This window comes from the organism of the source record quoted next, unplaced genomic scaffold, assembly GCF_019419815.1.
Source record: "Pyrus x bretschneideri cultivar Hongxiangsu unplaced genomic scaffold, Pyrus_bretschneideri_v1 Contig5, whole genome shotgun sequence".
NCBI classification, from domain to species: domain Eukaryota; kingdom Viridiplantae; phylum Streptophyta; class Magnoliopsida; order Rosales; family Rosaceae; genus Pyrus; species Pyrus x bretschneideri.
This window is the reverse complement of record NW_025999787.1, coordinates 5,623,850-5,643,050: the sequence shown is the minus strand read 5'-3', so window position 1 is coordinate 5,643,050 and position 19,201 is coordinate 5,623,850. Positions and strand designations below refer to the sequence as shown.

At 39.4% G+C, this 19,201-nt stretch overlaps 2 protein-coding genes across 2 annotated transcripts; one reads left to right on the top strand and one right to left on the bottom strand.

Moving 5' to 3' along the window:
- The first annotated feature begins 6,838 nt into the window (after positions 1 to 6,838).
- LOC103948904 (protein NRT1/ PTR FAMILY 2.7-like) lies at positions 6,839 to 15,498 on the top strand. Its single transcript, XM_009359989.3, has 4 exons — positions 6,839 to 7,423; positions 12,632 to 12,849; positions 13,112 to 13,653; positions 14,466 to 15,498. The coding sequence occupies exons 1-4, from the start codon at positions 7,339 to 7,341 to the stop codon at positions 15,301 to 15,303; spliced, it is 1,683 nt and encodes a 560-aa protein (XP_009358264.2). The 5' UTR covers positions 6,839 to 7,338; the 3' UTR covers positions 15,304 to 15,498.
- Positions 15,499 to 15,996: 498 nt separating this feature from the next.
- Positions 15,997 to 17,007, bottom strand: LOC108867368. The gene is made up of 2 exons (XM_018647877.2): positions 16,661 to 17,007; positions 15,997 to 16,273 (listed from the first exon to the last, which is right to left on the bottom strand). The coding sequence occupies exons 1-2, from the start codon at positions 17,005 to 17,007 to the stop codon at positions 15,997 to 15,999; spliced, it is 624 nt and encodes a 207-aa protein (XP_018503393.2).
- Between the last annotated feature and the right edge of the window lie 2,194 nt (positions 17,008 to 19,201).

Genomic DNA, 19,201 nt, shown 5'->3' with positions numbered 1-19,201 from the left:
CACTCTATTGAAATAGAACTTACATTTTGCCAACAACACCCCGATCCATTATTTTATGCCATATACAATAGAGATGAAGTATAATGGACATGATTGTAGGCATTGGTTACAATACTTACATGTATTTAATACAATAATCATCTGACGATCAATATAATTCATGTAGTTAAATGTATTTAATAGAATCACTACTATCTGACCGTCAACGTGGGTGATTTGTATTAAATATATATATAAGTATTATAATTTTATTATAATTCGGAGTTTTTCGTTCAAATTGATTTATGTTATCATTTTTGTTTACTTGCTGTATTTGTTGTGTTTCTTCTTCTTGTTTGCGCATATTATTTAATTACTGGATTTTAAAATGATTTTGATTTAAGAATGTTGGTTGTTTTTGATAAAGAACAGTGATTTCCACAAACATAAAACATTATGAATTAACATATAAGTGGTTCGTTTGTATATTGGGTTGAACTTTTTTATTTTACTTTGTTGTTTTAAGATGTCCCCATTCAAAAAAGTATCTAGCTCCATCCCTGCATGTCTGTATGGGACTTAGCTTTAAACCAAGTTTACCAGTCAATTAGTGTTTTTCTAATCAATGACGATAGATAAGTTTACACTTTTGTAGTACAAGAGAAACATTACTAAATAAAAAATTAGTTGACGAACGAGGACGATTTGAACTTAAAACATCTTTTAACAATACTCTGTTAGTTTTCTAAAATCTCCATTAACAACTACGGCTTCAATGAAGGGCCCTACTGAGCATCTTTTTGTCGGTGGGGATGATGGCCTCTAACATTGATTTGTAACCAACTTGAATGAAATGAATCAAAGACTTGCAAATAAAAATGATTTAGAAGAATGGGAAACTTTTTCACGGTCCCAGCTGAATTTTAGAGAAAAGACAGAGTTCTGCAATTCACATAACTATTTTTTTACTTCTCAAACATTCTTTTTAATTTTTTGATCGTCGAATCGAATAAATTGAAGAAGACCAATGGCTAAAAATTAACAAGAGTATACGAGAAATAAAAATGAGTGTTTGAACATCACTATCCAAAAGCAAAAGATATCAGGTTTTTTTCCTGCTATTTCTTACTACTGGAGCAGATTGCAAATGATTTGCAAACTTATCTATATTATATTTTTTAGGGTTAATTACAAAAAACTACCTCAACTATTGGCGTAATGACACTTTCATACCTCGTCTTTTAAAAATGACAATGTCATACCTCATCTTTATAATTTGGTCCAATGTTATACCTCCGTTAGCTTGTCCGTGAATTGGTCTGTTAAATGCTGACATGGCATGATCTGGGGCCCAGTTCCTTGCCTAGATGGATTCCACGTGGCACCACACCCAATGTTTTCCCGCCAAATGTCATCCACATCAGAAAATATATTTGCTTTTTTTTTTTTTGGTAATTTGAATTTGAATTTTCCCGCCAAAAAAAAACCCCTATGATATATACCATTTTAAGCACAGATTATCATCCTTAAGCACATATTATATCATCCTTGACCTGAAATTTAAAAAATCTCACCCAAAAATAATGGATATAACCACAACAACAGCAAAACAAGTGTATTCAAGCACAAACTACTCATCATTTGCAAGAAAAATATGAAATAGACCAAATTAAGCATAAAACCTGCTTAATTATCCATAAATTGTTAAACCTGTTCAAAAAACTAACAGAATTCATCTAGCATTTCCAGCCAACATTACAAAACCTACTGAATTCATAAAACCTGCTACATCATCCATTCAATTCACAAAAGACCTATTGGATGCATAAAACCTGTTCAAACTTTACAATTCCTTTACAAAAAACAACCATCTGTGCAAAAAACGTGGCTGTGGCTGGGTTGGTTGGTATTTCTGTGCTTGGTGCCTTTGGATGATTCAGTTAGTGGATTGCTTGGTCTTTCTCTGCTTGGTGCTTCTAGGTGATTCAGCTACCGATTGTAATGCCTAAATCCAAAGTTCATTTAGAGACCAAGCAAGCTTTTTAACTAAATCCAAATGTTTTACAACTAAGGAAATGGTTAAGTTTTTACCTTTGTTTTCCTTGTCCTCTTTTTAGGTGCAGTTTGTCCTTGAGCAGATGTGGATGCCTACAAAGTAGAAAATGATGTTAAAGGATTAAGAGTGTAATATGATGTTAAGTGATTTAAAAAATCATATAAAGTAGAAAATGTTACCTGTTTGTCCCTTGGAGGAAGATGTCTATGATGGGTTCTTGCATTATGACCTTCCTTTTTGCATACGGTACATTTCAAAGTGCCTTGGCCTTTCCTTCCTAGCTTAAGTGGTTGAGGAGGACCTTGAGGATTATTGGTTGGGTTTGTGGGAGTTTGTTCACCCTCATTGTCCCTCTCAGCAGCTTCCTTGTTCCTCTTCTTCCTCGGCCTTCCAGGTTGCCTTGTATATGTAGGAGGCAATATTGGTGGTTTATCAGTTTCCTCCCACATAGACATCCCATTCATCGGCATTACTAAATGAGAATACAGCTCCAAGTACCGCGCCCTCGAATAATAAGCACTGACATAGTCCTCCGGTTTTTCCCTCTTGAAATTTATGGCCGATATTGCATGGTTGCATGAGATTCCTGTCAAGGCATACTTTCTGCAAGAACAGGTCTTCTCAACCAAGTCAACCACATATTGCTCCCCCCATCCAGCATCAACTTGAAATTTAGAGCCCCCTGACCACTGTGCAATGCACCTGCCACTCTGAATTTTGGCTTGCTCTAACTTTTTCTTGATTTTAGGACAGAGATCTCCAACTTTGTTCGCCATTATATCCCTTCTCATCTGAATTCTCTTCATCAAGAGTGTATGAATAAGAAGCAACATGGTGACAATAGGTTTTTGCCTCGGTACAAGTATGACAGCATTGAAACTTTCACAGAGATTGTTCAGCAACATGTCACACTTCGGATGTGTTTCAAAATGGGACTTGCTCCAATGATGTGCAGGCAACTTCACCAACCAATCGTAGGCTTTTTCATCGAGCTTCTTCAAATCCTCCATTGCTTTTTTGAAGTAGGGAACTGTTGTTGTTTTGGCTACTGACCACAAAGCATCCTTCAATGTTTTCCCTTTGAACAGATTTCTGAAGTTGGTATACAGATGTCTCATACAATATCTGTGGTGGGAATTAGGGAGGACTTTTTTAAGGGCCGGAATTAACCCTTTTTGCTGATCACTGATAAATGTCCATCCCCCTTGATTAACAATCCCAACATCAACGGCTAATAACTCTAAGAACCAAATCCAACTGGACTTATTCTCCATTTCTACAACTGCATACGCTATAACCCATGTTTCATCATTTGGGTCAATGCCAACAGCACAAAGTAGCTGACCTCCATATAGACTCTTTAAATGACACCCATCTAATCCTATCAATGGTCTACACCCTGACTTAAACCCCTCTTTACAAGTCCCCAAGCACACATATATCCTTTGGAACCTCCCCCTATCCAGCTTCACCTTCACTGTGCTTCCAGGGTTAGTCTTCTTCACTTCCTCAGCAAAGTCCCACAACTTTGTGTACTGCTCAGCATGTTTTCCCTCAATGATCCTTAAAGCCCTATCCAAAGCCCTGTAAGCCTTCCTCTTTGTACAACCGTGATTCCACTCTGATTCGACAGTTGCCAAAAAGGAATCCACAGGCCATGTGGGATTCAGTTTTATCCTGTCCATGTACAAATCAGTCAGCAAAGGGGACTTCATGTTCTTGTTTGCCCAAGTTCTCCCACATGTGTGTTCATCAAGTATGGTCTTGATCTGTATGCTGTTCGAACCATACATTTTTCCAGCACAACACTTCCAAGGGCACCCTTTTGCACACTTTGCTACGACTTTCAATTTCTCATTCCTAGGAAAATGGATTTCTCCATATCCATTCACTAGGGAGTACATGATGACAGCTCGCTTGAATTGGTCATGATCCCTGAAAACAAGCCCGAGTGTAAGAGTGGGATTCCTCATATCAGTTTTCTCATTGAACTCTGGAAATCGCTCATGTTTTTTGCCTCCTTCATCATCCGAAGAGTGTACACTCTCAAGAGCATCAGAGTTATAATCTGGATCATCAACCACATTTTGTTCCACATTTGCAATATCAATTTCTTCTTCCCTTTGCTCTTCTTCTCTTTCCCGGCTTTGCTCAGATTGCCTTGCACTTCTTTGCTCAGAATCCCTTTCTTCAAACTTGGAAAACACTGGGTTATCAGCATCACTCCCATATTCACTCTCTGCAAAGTGACAATCATCTTCTTCAGTAGCTTTTTCATTCTCTTCTTCAACATTCCCCTCCAAACTAATAGGTACATCAAAGAATACTTCAGTATCCCCCTCGCCTACATCCCCCTCTCCTACATCCCCCTCGCCTACCTCAGCCACAGATTTCCCCTTACTCTTCTCTGGCCCTTCACAATTTTTCTCTTTCTGACCATTCCCTTCTTCAGCATTTATCTCTCCTACCTCAGTCACACATGTTTGCACTACTTGAGATGTGCAACAATCATCCACTTCTGGCCCTTCAATAGCTAGCAAGCCCTTGTATCTTATTGGTTTAAGTGCTGTTAGCCCAACATTCTCTTCTGAACTGCTTATCTCTTCAATAACCACTTTACTTGGACCTGCCACTTCCATGGACTTCAGAAACTGTTGCTCTTGGGTTACGGCTTCTTCTGTCGTCAATTCTTCGATATACATCTCAATCACTTTATCTTTTGGAACAAAATTGCACATGGACTGAACATCAGAATCACTTTGAATTTGCTTCAAACCATTGGAAAGATCCATGTTGGGAATCTTGAAATAATAGTTCATGAACCGCTCAATGTATCCAACTGCCTCCACCATATCATCTATCACCGGCAGTGACATGAGGTATTTATCACAGTTATCTATATATGTCACTTTTCCCCCAACGTACATGTCATAACTTATGTCCCCGCCATGATGCAATTCAATAGTGAATAGTTCTGGCAAATCTGAAATTCACAACAACAAACCCTAATTAAAAGCCAACAACAAACATAAGCAATTGCATTTTAACCTAACAAATCATTCCATATGCAACTAATGCACAACATTCTACATGCACCTAATTGCATTTTAAAAGCCAACAACAGAAATCAATGCACAACATTTTTATATGCAACTATATGCAATTGCAACAAACCACAACTATATGCAAACCACAACTATATGCAAACAGGCAACGCACATTAACCATTTCTCAACAACAACAAACCAAGCAACAAACCACCTTATCTTCACAAGAATAAACAAAGCAACAAACCCACTATCCAACCACCTTATCTTCAGAACAATAAACAAAGCAACAAACCCACTATCCAACCACCTTAACTTCACAACAACAAACAAAGCAACAAAGCAACCAACCCATTATCCAACAACTCAGTAACCATTTCGAATTAAGAAAGCATAAACCACCTTTTCAAACAAGAATAAACAATGCTAAAAGAATAAACAAAACCCACATTCAACCCATTCCAACACACCGTAGGAACCATTTCGAATTAACAAAGCATAAATCCACCTTTTAAACAAGAATAAACAATGCTAGAAGAATAAACAATATCCAGATTCAACCCATTCCAACACCTTAGGTACCATTTCGAATTCACAAAGCATGAACCCACATTTTCAAACAAGAATAAACAAAAAATAAGTCCACTATACATTTGGAATCATCAAAAGCACAAAACGCTTACAATAGGTAGGAGTCGTTTCGTCGGGATCTTCGCGCACGTACCACCCCATGGCGAATCCTTCGATTTTCCTTGGAAGCCAATGGAACCCAGATGAAAGCCCCTTCGAACACCAAAGAAGTCAGGGAAGCGAGTCGACAAGATGATTTGGGTTTTTCGTTGAATTTCTGATCGAGATTTGGAGCCGCGAGAACTAGGGTTAGGGTTCTTGATTTTCTGGAAATGGGAATGGGGAATTAGATCGACAGATTTGGGTATCGGGGGAGGGAAACCAATTCAATAGGCACACTTTACAACGTTCCCTTACTTTTTTTAAATTTTTAAAATTTTAATTTTAATTTTAATTTTAATTTTAATTTTAATGGAATATCCACGTGTCGTCCTGTGAGAAAGCCACGTGTATTAGGAATCTAGCTGGATGACATTTGGCGGGAAAACATTGGGTGTGGTGCCACGTGGAATCCATCTAGGCAAGGAACTGGGCCCCAGATCATGCCATGTCAGCATTTAACAGACCAATTCACGGACAAGCTAACGGAGGTATAACATTGGACAAAATTATAAAGATGAGGTATGACATTGTCATTTTTAAAAGATGAGGTATGAAAGTGTCATTAAGCCAATAGTTGAGGTAGTTTTTTGTACTTAACCCTATTTTTTATTATGCACACGTAGACAAAATCTTGAATCCGTCACTAATTTCTATTGTTGTATTTGATATTAATTAACTTTCAACTTATCATAGACTAGGCTTCTCGGCTAATCCAATGACCAAGTTTTAGGATTCATTTAAACATTCAGAAGAGATCTCGACTTCAAATCTTTCGTAGCCCTATGGTGTTTGAAAATGCCTTTCATCCATTAGGCTAGAAATTATATTGCTAGTGTTATACACTAGTAAATCCTTTAAGCTGAAAGTAATAGAGAATTAGCATGCAAATGCTTCAGATAAAAATGCTACAAGAAGTAAATGCTTTTCAAGTTTTGGACAAAATGACATGAAAGTATTTTAGCTAATAAAGTAAACATGATGAAAAGCAAGGTCCAAATATGAACAAATAAATTTATTGGCCACATCCGTTGGTGTCTAAAAATCTGGGATTTGTTTTGATGCTTACTCAATATTTTACAACAGTCCCTAACACAGGCACATTGTTTTCATTTACAACAATCTTTTTTCCTTTGAGGGAGGGTTGATGTCTCGCACGCGACTATTGAAGAAGAGCTAATCTCGCCTAATCATTCTCTAGAAAAAAAAAAAAAAAAAAAAAAAAGGGCATCTAAAGTTTAAGGGTTAGAAGACAATAATTGAGTGGGTAGTAAGTACCTGTTTTAATGGAAAAAAATATGTGTTAAGTGACAAAAATGTCTTAATCAATGAAAGTATGATAATATGTATAAGAGTATATGTTCAAATACAAAAATACTAATTAAAATTTCTCCACTAATGGAGAATTGAAGAATGGCAAACGTGCGTGCTTTGTGGTGGCGTTGGATTGAAGGATTATATTAACCGATGCAGTGGCTTCATGTTGTATATCACACTTTGAGCTAGCTTGGTACTTGACCCACCGCCATGGATGAGTCCCTCTCCCACGCCGATATCTCATCAGATTCTGGTAGAAGACGCGGTGGTTGGATCACTTTCCCGTTCATCATTGGTCTCTCTCTCTCTCTCTCTCTCTCACACACATGTCCTAATCACTATTCAATTAATTTGTGTGGTCCATTTGCAATTGTATTGGCTACAAATGTCTCATTCTTTACGTGCAGGGATGAGACTGCACACAGAAATAAGACAAGGTCGTTTGTGATTACTTTTAGAATAGCGAAAAGTTAGTTTAACAGTGTTTGACAGAAAACTTGAGAAACGTTTTCTAGAGATGTTGAAAGGTAACTCGGCTAGGGTTTAGAAATATGAAGTCTGGGAATCAACTTTGAATAATACTTATTCACTTACAATTGAGTACAAGACTTATATAATACAAGACTTATATAATACAAGGAAGTCTATTCTAGGAAGGAAACAAAGATGATTTACATTGATTCATACGGATCAAATCTACTCCTAATATCAAGGGGACGATATTGTCGTCCAATACTCCCCCTCAAGGTGGAGTGTGAATGTCAAGAACACCCATCTTGCCAAGTAGAGAACGGAATGCTGACTGTCCAAGTGGCTTGGTGAATATATCGGCAAGCTGCTGTCCAGTAGGTACATAGGTTGTCGAAATAACCCCAGAGCGCAGTCGTTCACGAACAACATGGCAGTCGATCTCTATGTGTTTGGTGCGTTCGTGAAAAACGGGATTGGCAGCTATGTGGAGTGCAGCTTGGTTGTCACAGTGTAACTTTGCCGGACCCTTGTGATCAATTTGCAGATCAGCCAATAGGTACTTCATCCACGTAAGCTCACATGTAGCTGAAGCCATGGCACGATACTCCGCTTCAGCTGAGGATCTCGAAACGGTAGATTGTTTCTTGGTTTTCCAAGAAACTAGTGCACCTCCAAGAAAAATACAATAGCCTGTGACAGATCTTCTTGTAAGTGGACAGCGAGCCCAATCGGCGTCGCAATATCCCTTCAACGTCAAACTCCCATTTGAAGGAAAAAGAAGTCCTTGTCCAGGTGACCCCTTTAAGTATCGTAGAAGACGATGCACCGCGTCTAGATGAGGCTTTCTTGGTTGTTGCATAAATTGGCTGAGTATATGGACCGAGTATGAAATCTCCGGCCTCGTGATTGTGAGATAAATAAGTTTCCCAACAAGCCTCCTGTATTGCGAGGCATTATGGAGAAGTTGCCCTTCCGTTGGAGATAATCTCAAGTTTTCTTCCATTGGGAACTTTGCAGGCTTTGCACCAAGTAAGCCGGCCTCATCAATAATGTCAAGTGTATATTTACGTTGTGAGATGGCAATTCCTTGAGAAGACCGAGCCACCTCCACACCAAGGAAGTACTTTAAGTGTCCAAGGTCCTTAATGCGAAAATGGGATTGAAGAAATTGCTTGAGGTCATGGATGGCAACCTCATCGTTGCCTGTGATAATCATGTCGTCAACATAAAGCAAGACGGCTGTAAACGAATTTCCACGCACCTTAGTGAATAGGGAGTAGTCGGCCATTGACTGCTGGTAGCCGGCTTGACTTATGGCAGTGGAAAATTTATGGAACCAGCTGCGAGAGGCTTGCTTAAGGCCATAAAGGGACTTGTTGAGTCGGCATACATTATGCTCCCCCTGCCGACGAAGTCCAGGAGGCAGCTGCATATAAACTTCCTCACAAAGGTCACCATGAAGGAAGGCATTATGGACATCCATTTGATGTAAGGACCAATGACGAACCGAAGCAACGGCTAACAAACAACGGACGGTGATGAGTTTGGCAACAGGAGCAAAAGTTTCCTTGTAATCGATACCTTCGCGTTGAGTAAAACCTTTGGCCACAAGACGAGCTTTGTAACGCTCGACGGTACCATCGGAGTTGTACTTGATTTTGTAGACCCATTTGCAACCGATGGCGCGATGACCAGGAGGTAAGGTAGTGAGAGTCCATGTGTTGTTTTGTTCAAGGGCCAGAAGCTCAGAGTCCATGGCAGCACGCCATTGAGGATCACCGTTAGCCTGTGCAAAAGTGGTGGGTTCGACAAGAGTCGAAATAGCACAAGCAAAAGAGCGATGCGATGGTGAAAGATGAGCATAAGATACATAGTGAGATAAAGGATAGCGAGTACCTGACATGGAGGAGGACGTGGCGCTGGGAGCAAGAGATTGCACATGATATAAATGGTATCCCTGAAGCCTGACAGAGGGCTTGAGGGCGCGGCCAGATTGGCGAGGGGCAGGTGGGGCAGGTGTGGTGGAGAGAGAGGGTTCGATGGGAGTAAGAGGAGCAGTTTCTGTCGGTGTGAATAAAAGGGTGTCGGTCGGTGTGGATAAAAGGGTGTCAGGCGGTGGCGGTGTGGGATTAGGATGAGATGGAGAATCGGTGGGAAGAGGATGAGATGGAGAGTCGGTGGGAATAGGTAGGATAGGTGGAGCAGGGTGATGGTCAAGTGGTTGAGAGGAAAAAGGGAACATAGTTTCATGGAAGATCACGTCACGAGTGGAAAAAATTTTGTGTGTGGTAAGGTCATAAACACGATAGCCCTTCTGACCTAATGGATACCCAACAAAAATACATCTTTGAGCACGTTGGTCAAACTTATGGTGAGGATGGAGGTTGGTAGCATAACACAAACAACCGAAAACCCGAAGATGCGAAAAATCGGGAGTTTGACAATGCAAAAGCTCATAAGGAGTTTTATGACCAAGAAGAGGTGTAGGTAAACGATTAATTAAATAACACGCTGTTTGTATGCTTTCCCCCCAAAAATGTTGTGGTAAATTGGCTTGAAACCGTAGAGCTCGACCAACATTGAGGAGATGACGGTGTTTCCGTTCAACAACCCCATTTTGTTGAGGCGTGGACGGACAAGAAGTTTGGAATATGATACCCTTGTCATCAAAAAAGGAACGTAAAGAGGTAAATTCACCACCATTATCAGCCCTAAGTGTTTTAAGCATGCAATGAAATTGTGTTTGGACCCAAGCAATAAAGGAACGTAACAATCCTTGTGTTTCGGATTTAAAACGCATGAGATGTATCCAAGTATAGCGAGAATAATCATCAACAATCGTTAAAAAATACCGAGCCCCTGAATGGGAATTGACTCGGTGAGGTCCCCAAATATCACAATGTATCAAATCAAAAGGTGCTTTAGAAGAAATAAAACTGGACGGAAAAGATAACCGAGTTTGTTTAGCAAGAGGACAAACGTCACATGTATGACTGGAATCAAATACTATTGATGGAACTTGTTTGGTTAAAGTTTGCAGAGGACCGGTAGAAGGGTGCCCTAATCGTTGGTGCCAGAGGGTGGAGTTGCGGCTAATGTGATGAGCAAGGCGAAGGTTGTGTTCTGGCGCCAAGTAGTAAAGCCCATTATATCGCTTGCCCAGGCCAATCGTCCTCCTCGTATCCATGTCCTGTATCACACAGAAATCAGGGAAGAAAATCACTATGCATCGTAATGCTTCAGTAAGTTTGCTAACAGATAATAAGTGAACTCGGAAGTTAGGCACATGGAGCACGCCATCAAGTTTAATGTGTGGGGTAACTTGTATAGAACCAATCGAGTCTATTAAGGCATGTCCTCCATTCGGCAATTGTACAGAATCCAGCATGGATAATGACTTCTTGTCAAGCAAATGAGGAGAAGGAGATACATGGTCTGTTGCCCCACTATCAATGATCCAATATAAAGTTTTCTCTGACAAGTCAGAAGAAGGTGTGATTGTACCTGTTGCATTTGCAAAATGCTGCGGATTACCATCAATGTTGCTCTTCTTGAGCATTGCCATAAGTTGATTATATTCTTCTGTGGTGAACTTTGGACCGTCACTGGACGTCGCCTTGTGTCGTGAGTCTACACCCTTGGTGGTCTCGGTCTCCACCGTGACTTGGTTTGCCGCAGGTTTTCTTTTATTTGGTGGCTTGACTGATTTGCCATGATACTTATGGCCAGGCGGGAAACCATACAGGTAAAAGCATCGATCCACGGTATGGTATTTTTGATCACAATATGAGCATTGAATGGTGTTTCCTTTTGATGCAGCAGTCTCCCTGTTACGGGTTATATTCATAGCATGCATATTTATATTGTTACGATTTAGAGATACCTCTACTTGCTTCTCTTGTTGGAGAACAAGGGAATATGCCCTCCGAGTGTCTGGTAGTGGCTGCATCAATAGTATCTGTCCACGTACTGCTGCATAAGAGTCGTTCAAACCCATCAGGAACTGCATCACCCTTTCTTTCTCATCTCGATCATTCATCTTCTTCAATCCCCCACAGGTGCAAGTCGGAGTTTCATTGTAGGATGCCAGTTCATCCCACAACGCTTTCAGTTTCGTGTAGTAAACCTGGATCGATTGTTGTTCCTGTCTGTGTTCAACGATCTCTCTCCTGATTTGATAAATACGTGAGTCGTTTCCTTGTGAGAAACGATCTCGCAGGTCAGCCCAAACATCGGCTGCTGTTGTGTAATAAGAAACGCTGCTCGCAATGTCGTCGTGGACTGAGTTGAGAATCCAGGCAAGGACCATATCATTGCATCTTTGCCATGATGCAAATTGTTTGTCAGTCTCTGATGGAGGGTTAATGGTGCCATCAACCATGCCAAGTTTATTTTTCGCGCTCAAGCTAATTCGCATAGCACGACTCCAGGTATTGTAGTTGTCTCCTTGAAGTGTTTTGGAGACCAAGATATTCCCAGGTTGATCCGAGGGATGTATAATAAAAGGATTCGAGACATCTGTGAATGTCTCCATAGGTTTTTGGGTGTCAATGGACGCCTTAGGTATTGGATCGCCCATGGTGGTTTAGGTGATGTTGTGTCTGTTAGGATTTGCGGAAGCTGTGTGGGTATTCAGAGTCACCAGAAACGGTGCTCTGATACCATGTTGAAAGGTAACTCGGCTAGGGTTTAGAAATATGAAGTCTGGGAATCAACTTTGAATAATACTTATTCACTTACAATTGAGTACAAGACTTATATAATACAAGACTTATATAATACAAGGAAGTCTATTCTAGGAAGGAAACAAAGATGATTTACATTGATTCATACGGATCAAATCTACTCCTAATATCAAGGGGACGATATTGTCGTCCAATAAGAGAAGTACCTGTTCAGATAACCACTCAAAAGTGACACTTGAATTTTAATCAAAATTTTAACTTTTTCTAATATACTGTTTCTAGGAAAAACACTTCTTAGTAATTGCTCCCTACATAAAGCAGTCTCAAATAGTCGGTTTATTGAGCAGGGGCTTTGGGAGGCTTGACACTTGCAGCTGGGGGATGGATCTCAAATTTGATTGTGTTTCTGATTGAAGAGTTCAATGTAAATAGCATTGATGCTGCCCAGATCTCAAACGTAGTTTACGGTTCTGTCTGTTTTTTCCCAATCATTGGAGCAATCATAGCTGACTCTTTCCTTGGCTCATTCTACGTTATCTCAATATCCTCATGCATTTCCTTGCTGGTAACAAAAATTTCAATTTCTTTACAACATGCTTTCACCACATGATTTCTGTGGTTATGGATAATACAATTTCTTGTCAATTTGATCTGAGATCATGTAGATTGTTCATCCACTGATCATCTGAACTGTCATTTCAATATTAGATTGGCAATCGAACAATATAACATGCAAGCTGATATAAGATATACGAATGTGTACTAGATAATCTCCATAAATATATGAACTAGGGTAGCATTCTAAATAATTGATAAATTCGTTGCAGGGCATCGTTCTCTTAGTTTTAACCGCAACGCTGAATTCGTTAAAGCCTCAACCTTGTGCTACCGGCTCAAAGTTATGCCAACCGACCTCGGCATTACAGTATGCAGTCTTCTACACCGGCATAGCTGTCGCATCTCTTGGCTTGGGAGGTACCCGCTATACATTGGCAACACTGGGAGCTAATCAATTTGACAAGCCTAAGCATCAAGCAAGTTTCTTCAACTGGTTCTTCTTCACTCTGTACTCTAGTATAGTGGTAGCCCTAACAGTCATTGTCTACGTTGAAGACAACGTCGGTTTTAAATGGGGGTTTGGCCTTTGTGTCATAGCCAATCTAATCGGAATGGCCATTTTCTTCTCTGGAAGCCGTTTCTATAAATTTGATAAGCCCCAAGGGAGTCCATTTGTTGGTTTAGGTCGTGTTATTGTTGCCTCTGTTCGGAAAACTAGTCTGCAGCTATCAACTGAAAGAAAGGATTATTATTATGGACTTGATGGAGTGACAAACAATGTGGCTGCAGCAACACCTAGCAAGAGTTTCAGGTACAAACAGTATGGGTTAATTATATACGCAAGGTAGATAGAGAGAGAAATTAATATGCTGGACTTTAAAACCAAATTATATACGTTAGGTAGTGTTTTCTTGTCAAACAATTAGTTATGAGCATATACCTCTGTGCAAGGAGAAATTTTGGGTTATGACAACCGAACCATGTGTCCTCACGGACTGAGACACAACACCACATACCTCAACCATCCTAATTCGTTCCTCAAAAAGAAAAAAAAAAAAAAAAAAAAAAAAAAAAAAGCTCTGCCTTTGTCAATATGGTATGATAGTAGAGATTTCATTGAAATACACGTTGAAAATAATGTGATGGTTTCTACCACCAATATCTATTGATTTCAAATTAAATGCTCAAATTCAATCTCGATCATAGAGTCAAGTTATCCATGTGTCAAACCAAACGGACACATGTTAGGGACTTACATGTGAAGGGTGTGGTCAGATTATTATGTCACGCTATAGAGATGAAGCCTAACTTAGTATATGTGACAATGAGTCTCTCTACCCACTTCTAGTTCGTTTAGAGGTTAGAATGTTCGCTGACATTCTTTTCAACCTATTTTTGGTTCAATTTGGTAATTATTTTTTTCTGCTATTTGCTTCCTTACTAAAGTAAAATTGAATTCTCGAAGCGACTAGCTGAGTCGGCTAAAACCATTTACCAATGAACTTGATGTTCTTAGTACCATTCCCTCTCCCTCACCATCGCTATAGTACAAAAAATAAAATAAAAAAGTAAAGTTGAGTTCTATTTAAAAACGACATTAAAAGACTTAATATTTGCATGCAGATTCCTTAACCGTGCAGCACAGAAAATTAAAGGAGACGTGAAATCAGATGGCTCGATTGCGAAACCATGGAGCTTATGCACAACGCAACAGGTGGAAGATTTCAAGACCGTTATAAGAATTTTTCCACTATGGTCTACAGCTTTATTCTTAGCTACCCCAATAGCAATCCAATCTAGCATGTCAGTCCTGCAAGCTCTAACCATGGACCGTCACATTGGCCCCCATTTTAAATTGCCTTCTAGTTCTGTTATAGTCATTGTTTTATTCTCCACATCCATCTTTCTAACCCTAATTGACAGGTTCTTATGCCCCATGTGGCAGAAGTTCACTGGTCAGTCTCCGTCACCCCTCCAGCGTGTAGGAGTAGGACACGTGTTAACCATTCTCAGCATGGCTGTTTCAGCAGTGATGGAGTCCAAAAGGCTCAAAATAGTGCAAGAACACCACCTCCAAGACCAGCCTGGTACTAATGTTCCAATGTCGATCTTTTGGCTTTTCCCACAGTTAGTTTTGGTAGGCATTGGAGAAGCATTTCATTTTCCAGGACAGGCTGCATTGTTTTATCAAGAATTTCCCATGTCACTGCGAAGCACATCGACGGCCTTGATCTCATTGATTATTGGGATTGCATATTATGTAAGCACAGGTGTGGTTAATATGGTCCAAAGGGTTACTGGATGGTTACCAAACAATCTAAACAATGGGAAGCTGGACAATGTTTATTGGATGCTAGCTGTGCTGGGGGTGATAAACTTCGGCTATTATTTGTTGTGTGCTAAGTTGTACAGGTATCAAAATGTAAAGGGTGCAGATGGTAGTCCTGACCCAGATAGCTAGTGATAAGTGATTAGTGTTGGTTGGTGATTAAAGAAATTATCTGGGTCATAAGTCTTGGCACAAACTGAGAATAGTGGCGTTAACCCCACTTAATTAGTGGAATAAGACTTTGTTGTTATTGTTATTGTATAAGTTGTCTCATATGTCCCAGCTTTTACCAATATTCAGAATGCAATAAACATAATTTGAACCAAAGAGTATCTCATATGCATTTAGACTAGATATTTTTAAAACAACAGAGATCAAAAGATTTTATTTTTGCTTTCTCAGAATGTGATAGGGCAGTACATCTAGTGCGTATTTTGTTTCACATGTGGGTAGCCGTTTGAAGCTGATGTAAACAATTTGAATCCAAATGAAATCTTCTATCATTTGGAGAGAAAAAAAAAACAAAGAGTGTCTTATATGGTATTAAACTAAATCGTTGTATTAAAAAAAGTCACACAACATATAAATCTGCTAGTATACACTATTTACCAAAAAGAAAAAAATAATAAGACATATACAACCAACCTGCCTTTATTTGTCTAACCAAAAACTTCATCTACTCTATACAACAAGTTAATTTTGACCATGGATACTTGATGACTTGTTATCTATTTTTCTTCAGACTAAAACAAAAAAGTAATTTTTTTCTCTCATAAAGTTGCTCTCTGTACTGGGCAAATCTTGTGTGCAACTGCTTTATCTTGTCTATAGCCGTTCCGGGTTGTTTTGTTGTGGTTGGCTGCTAGAGCTGTTCGAGTCTCGTGACTGGTTCCGTCCCTGCTTATTCTGACATGGCTTATATCGCCTGGCTTTAAAATCTTTCCCATTAACTGAGAATTTGACTTTGCCCTCATGGTCCGGTTTATCAAGAATTCTTGTAGCGTCTGACGCAGACTTAACAACAACTTGAGCAAACAGTGATTGGTCATTTGGATGAACAGGCTTCTTCATAAAGACTGACTCTATGCAATCTCCAAATTTCCTGCATATACATGATGAGTTAAAACAGTTAATCCAGATATTGTTGAAGCTGATAATAATAAGTCAATATATAGTAAAGCTATATATATATATATAGACACATAAAACTGATCATATATCGTACCACCTCAACTAATTATATGTTGTGCCATCTCTAAATTAGCGATTCGACAATTTATGGTTGGTTAAAATGGCACAAACTATTTAAATTTCAAAATCGGGCAACAGTCCACTACTAATCACACGATATTGTCTCAACTTAACTGTTTAAATCAGGTCACAGCCCAGCAAGTGTAGGGTTTTATCGCAAAGGACCTTGGTGCAATTAGACGTGTAATCATTCGATATAAGTTGTAATCAATGAAAAAAAGAAACTAGAGAGAAATACGTGTTTAAATAGCTTTTGAGTTCTTCTTTTGAAACAGGATGACCCTTTGAGAATGTCAAGAATAAAGTTCTATCATTATTGTCAATATTAGGTTGATACTGATCAGGCACATCATCATATGCTGCTTGGGGTGGTAATAGAGGAGGTTGAGCCTCAAAAATGTTATGATCCTGCTGATTAAGTAAATAATTATGCTGAAACCCATGTTGTAATATTGAAGTCATTGGACCGTTAAACAAATTGGAATGCTGGAAACCACTGGGTATATGACCCAAATATGGATATGATGGGACTATAATTATATCCCAAAAAGCTCTGTCGAAGACATTGTCGATAAATCTCCTCATCTCTTCCCGGGACTTCTCCTTGTTGTCAAACACAAACTCGAGTGGAATATTTTGGTAAGAAGAAGAAGACACAGTGTTCGAAACTGACTATCAATTTCCTCCGACGCCAGAGGATCAGTGTAATTTGAGTGCAGATAGTGTAAGCACATAATCGACTCGCATGCTAAAGCATACAGGTCCGAGTCATGTAAAGCTAACGTGGCCGCCATAAACTTGTAGTGAGTTTCTGTGTCCAGAAAATACCAAAAGGTTATGACAAGCTTAGATTGGTTAGGATCAAAACGTAAACCCAGCAGTCGAACGTATATTGTGCGATCGATTGAATGGAAAAGCTTTAGCTCTTCGAAGGCTCTGTAAGATGGTAAGTCCTTGATGATACAAGTGCTAGTAACTCTTGGAGCGTTTGCTTTTGACAGGGCTGATTACGGTTTCAAGGGCTTTCGAGGTTTTGGCTAAATGGTTGTTTTCTTTTTGAAGTTTCAGTGATGAGCATGGTTTTCCCTCTCAGCACACCTTGTTATATAATAAATCTAATTAGTTACCAAAAAAGGAAACTCTATTATGTGACCCAATTAAATTCTCCACGCGCTAAAGGGTTTTGCACTTTTACTATTGTGTTAGGGTGTCAATACCCTTGTTATCCAAATATCGACAGGCAATTCCCAATCCTTTTTATTTTGGTTTTGTATTCCTTAGTTGTTTGGATATTTACCAAGTTTTAATCACAAAAAAAAAAAAAAATAAATCTAGCAGTCTAAAAAAGAAACAAAGAAAATTCTTATGCGATTGACCCTGCATTTAGCCTTGAGGGTGGCGAAAATCCTTATGCTTCTCTCTTATTCATTCACACAATTAACACAAGCTCCAATTGTCATGGTTTTTTATATGTTTGGAACTGCGAGACATGGCGCTCTTCAAGAATCTAGCTAGAAAGATGTAAAGCTGCATCACTATTTTGTCCTTTTTATTTTGATTTTGTTTTAGAATTACAAGAAGCTCACTAGGTGTTTGTTGGTTTTGGATTCTCTCCTTAGGAGAGTTCTTTATTTTAGTTTTCTTCCTCGATGTGCTAGATCTCTTTCCTATATGTGAAAAGGTAGGATTGTTTGATTAGCTAGATCTACTTCATTTGGTATACTAGGGTCATGGTGGTGATTAGGTTAGGCAGTTAAACACATTATACTTTGTGCTAATCAATGTTCTAAAAATCATTAGTGGTAGTCAAGTTGCGGAAAGAGGCCTAATCGTGGGCCAAGCGCTTAGAGGCTTAGGCGGAGGCCTAGACGGATTTTTTAGTTTAATAACATTGACTATATAATATACAAATAAGCATTAAATAATACTTATGTCAAGAACATAAAATAAAGGTAAATTAAGAAAATTCCACAAGCAATAATTATATGGAGTCCTTACAACCTTTTCTGAAGTCTCTAGATAGAGGTCACAACTGCAGCAGCACCATTACGGATTGAAAGATTGGCTTAGTGAGCAAGAAAGAGTCTACGATTAAGGAGCCTTGCGTACGTGCACTCAAGAAAAGAGAAGACAAGCAGCAACAGGAGAAAATTAGGGTTAATTCTCCCACAAGGGAGACAACCATAGGGGTAGGCGAACGAGTCATGTACCCGCGGGTCGGGGCGGGTCCAAAATTTCAAAACACAAAACGAGGCGGGATGGGGCGGGTATACAAAATTAACGGGACAGGGCGGATCTAAAAATATGAGGGAACGGGCCCCCGGCCAGGCCCGGCCCGTTTCTAACTTGAGGTAATTGGATGGGATTTTATTATTGGAAGTTTTCATTCATCTCAGACCCGTTCTCCCATTCATTCACGACTCGAGCCCAATCGAGTCCTCAACTGCAATCATCCATCAACAATTACCATCTCTGACCACAGCCTTCGACTTCGTCTTTGTCTCCCTCTTTCTGGCAAATCATGAGTGGTGGCCACCATCAACAACCATCATCACCGTCATCTCTCCATATTGCGACCACCCCATCACCGCCATCAAGAACACCACCATATTGCGAATTGAAATTAACAACCATCTTCTCATCTGCTCCCAATTTAAGGTAATATAATTTCTGAACTCTTAATTTTTAACTCTTGTTAATTTTCTGGATTTAGGGATTTTGGGTTCCCTCAATCTCTGATTCTCTCTGATTAATTCTCTAGATTTAGGAGTTAGGGTTT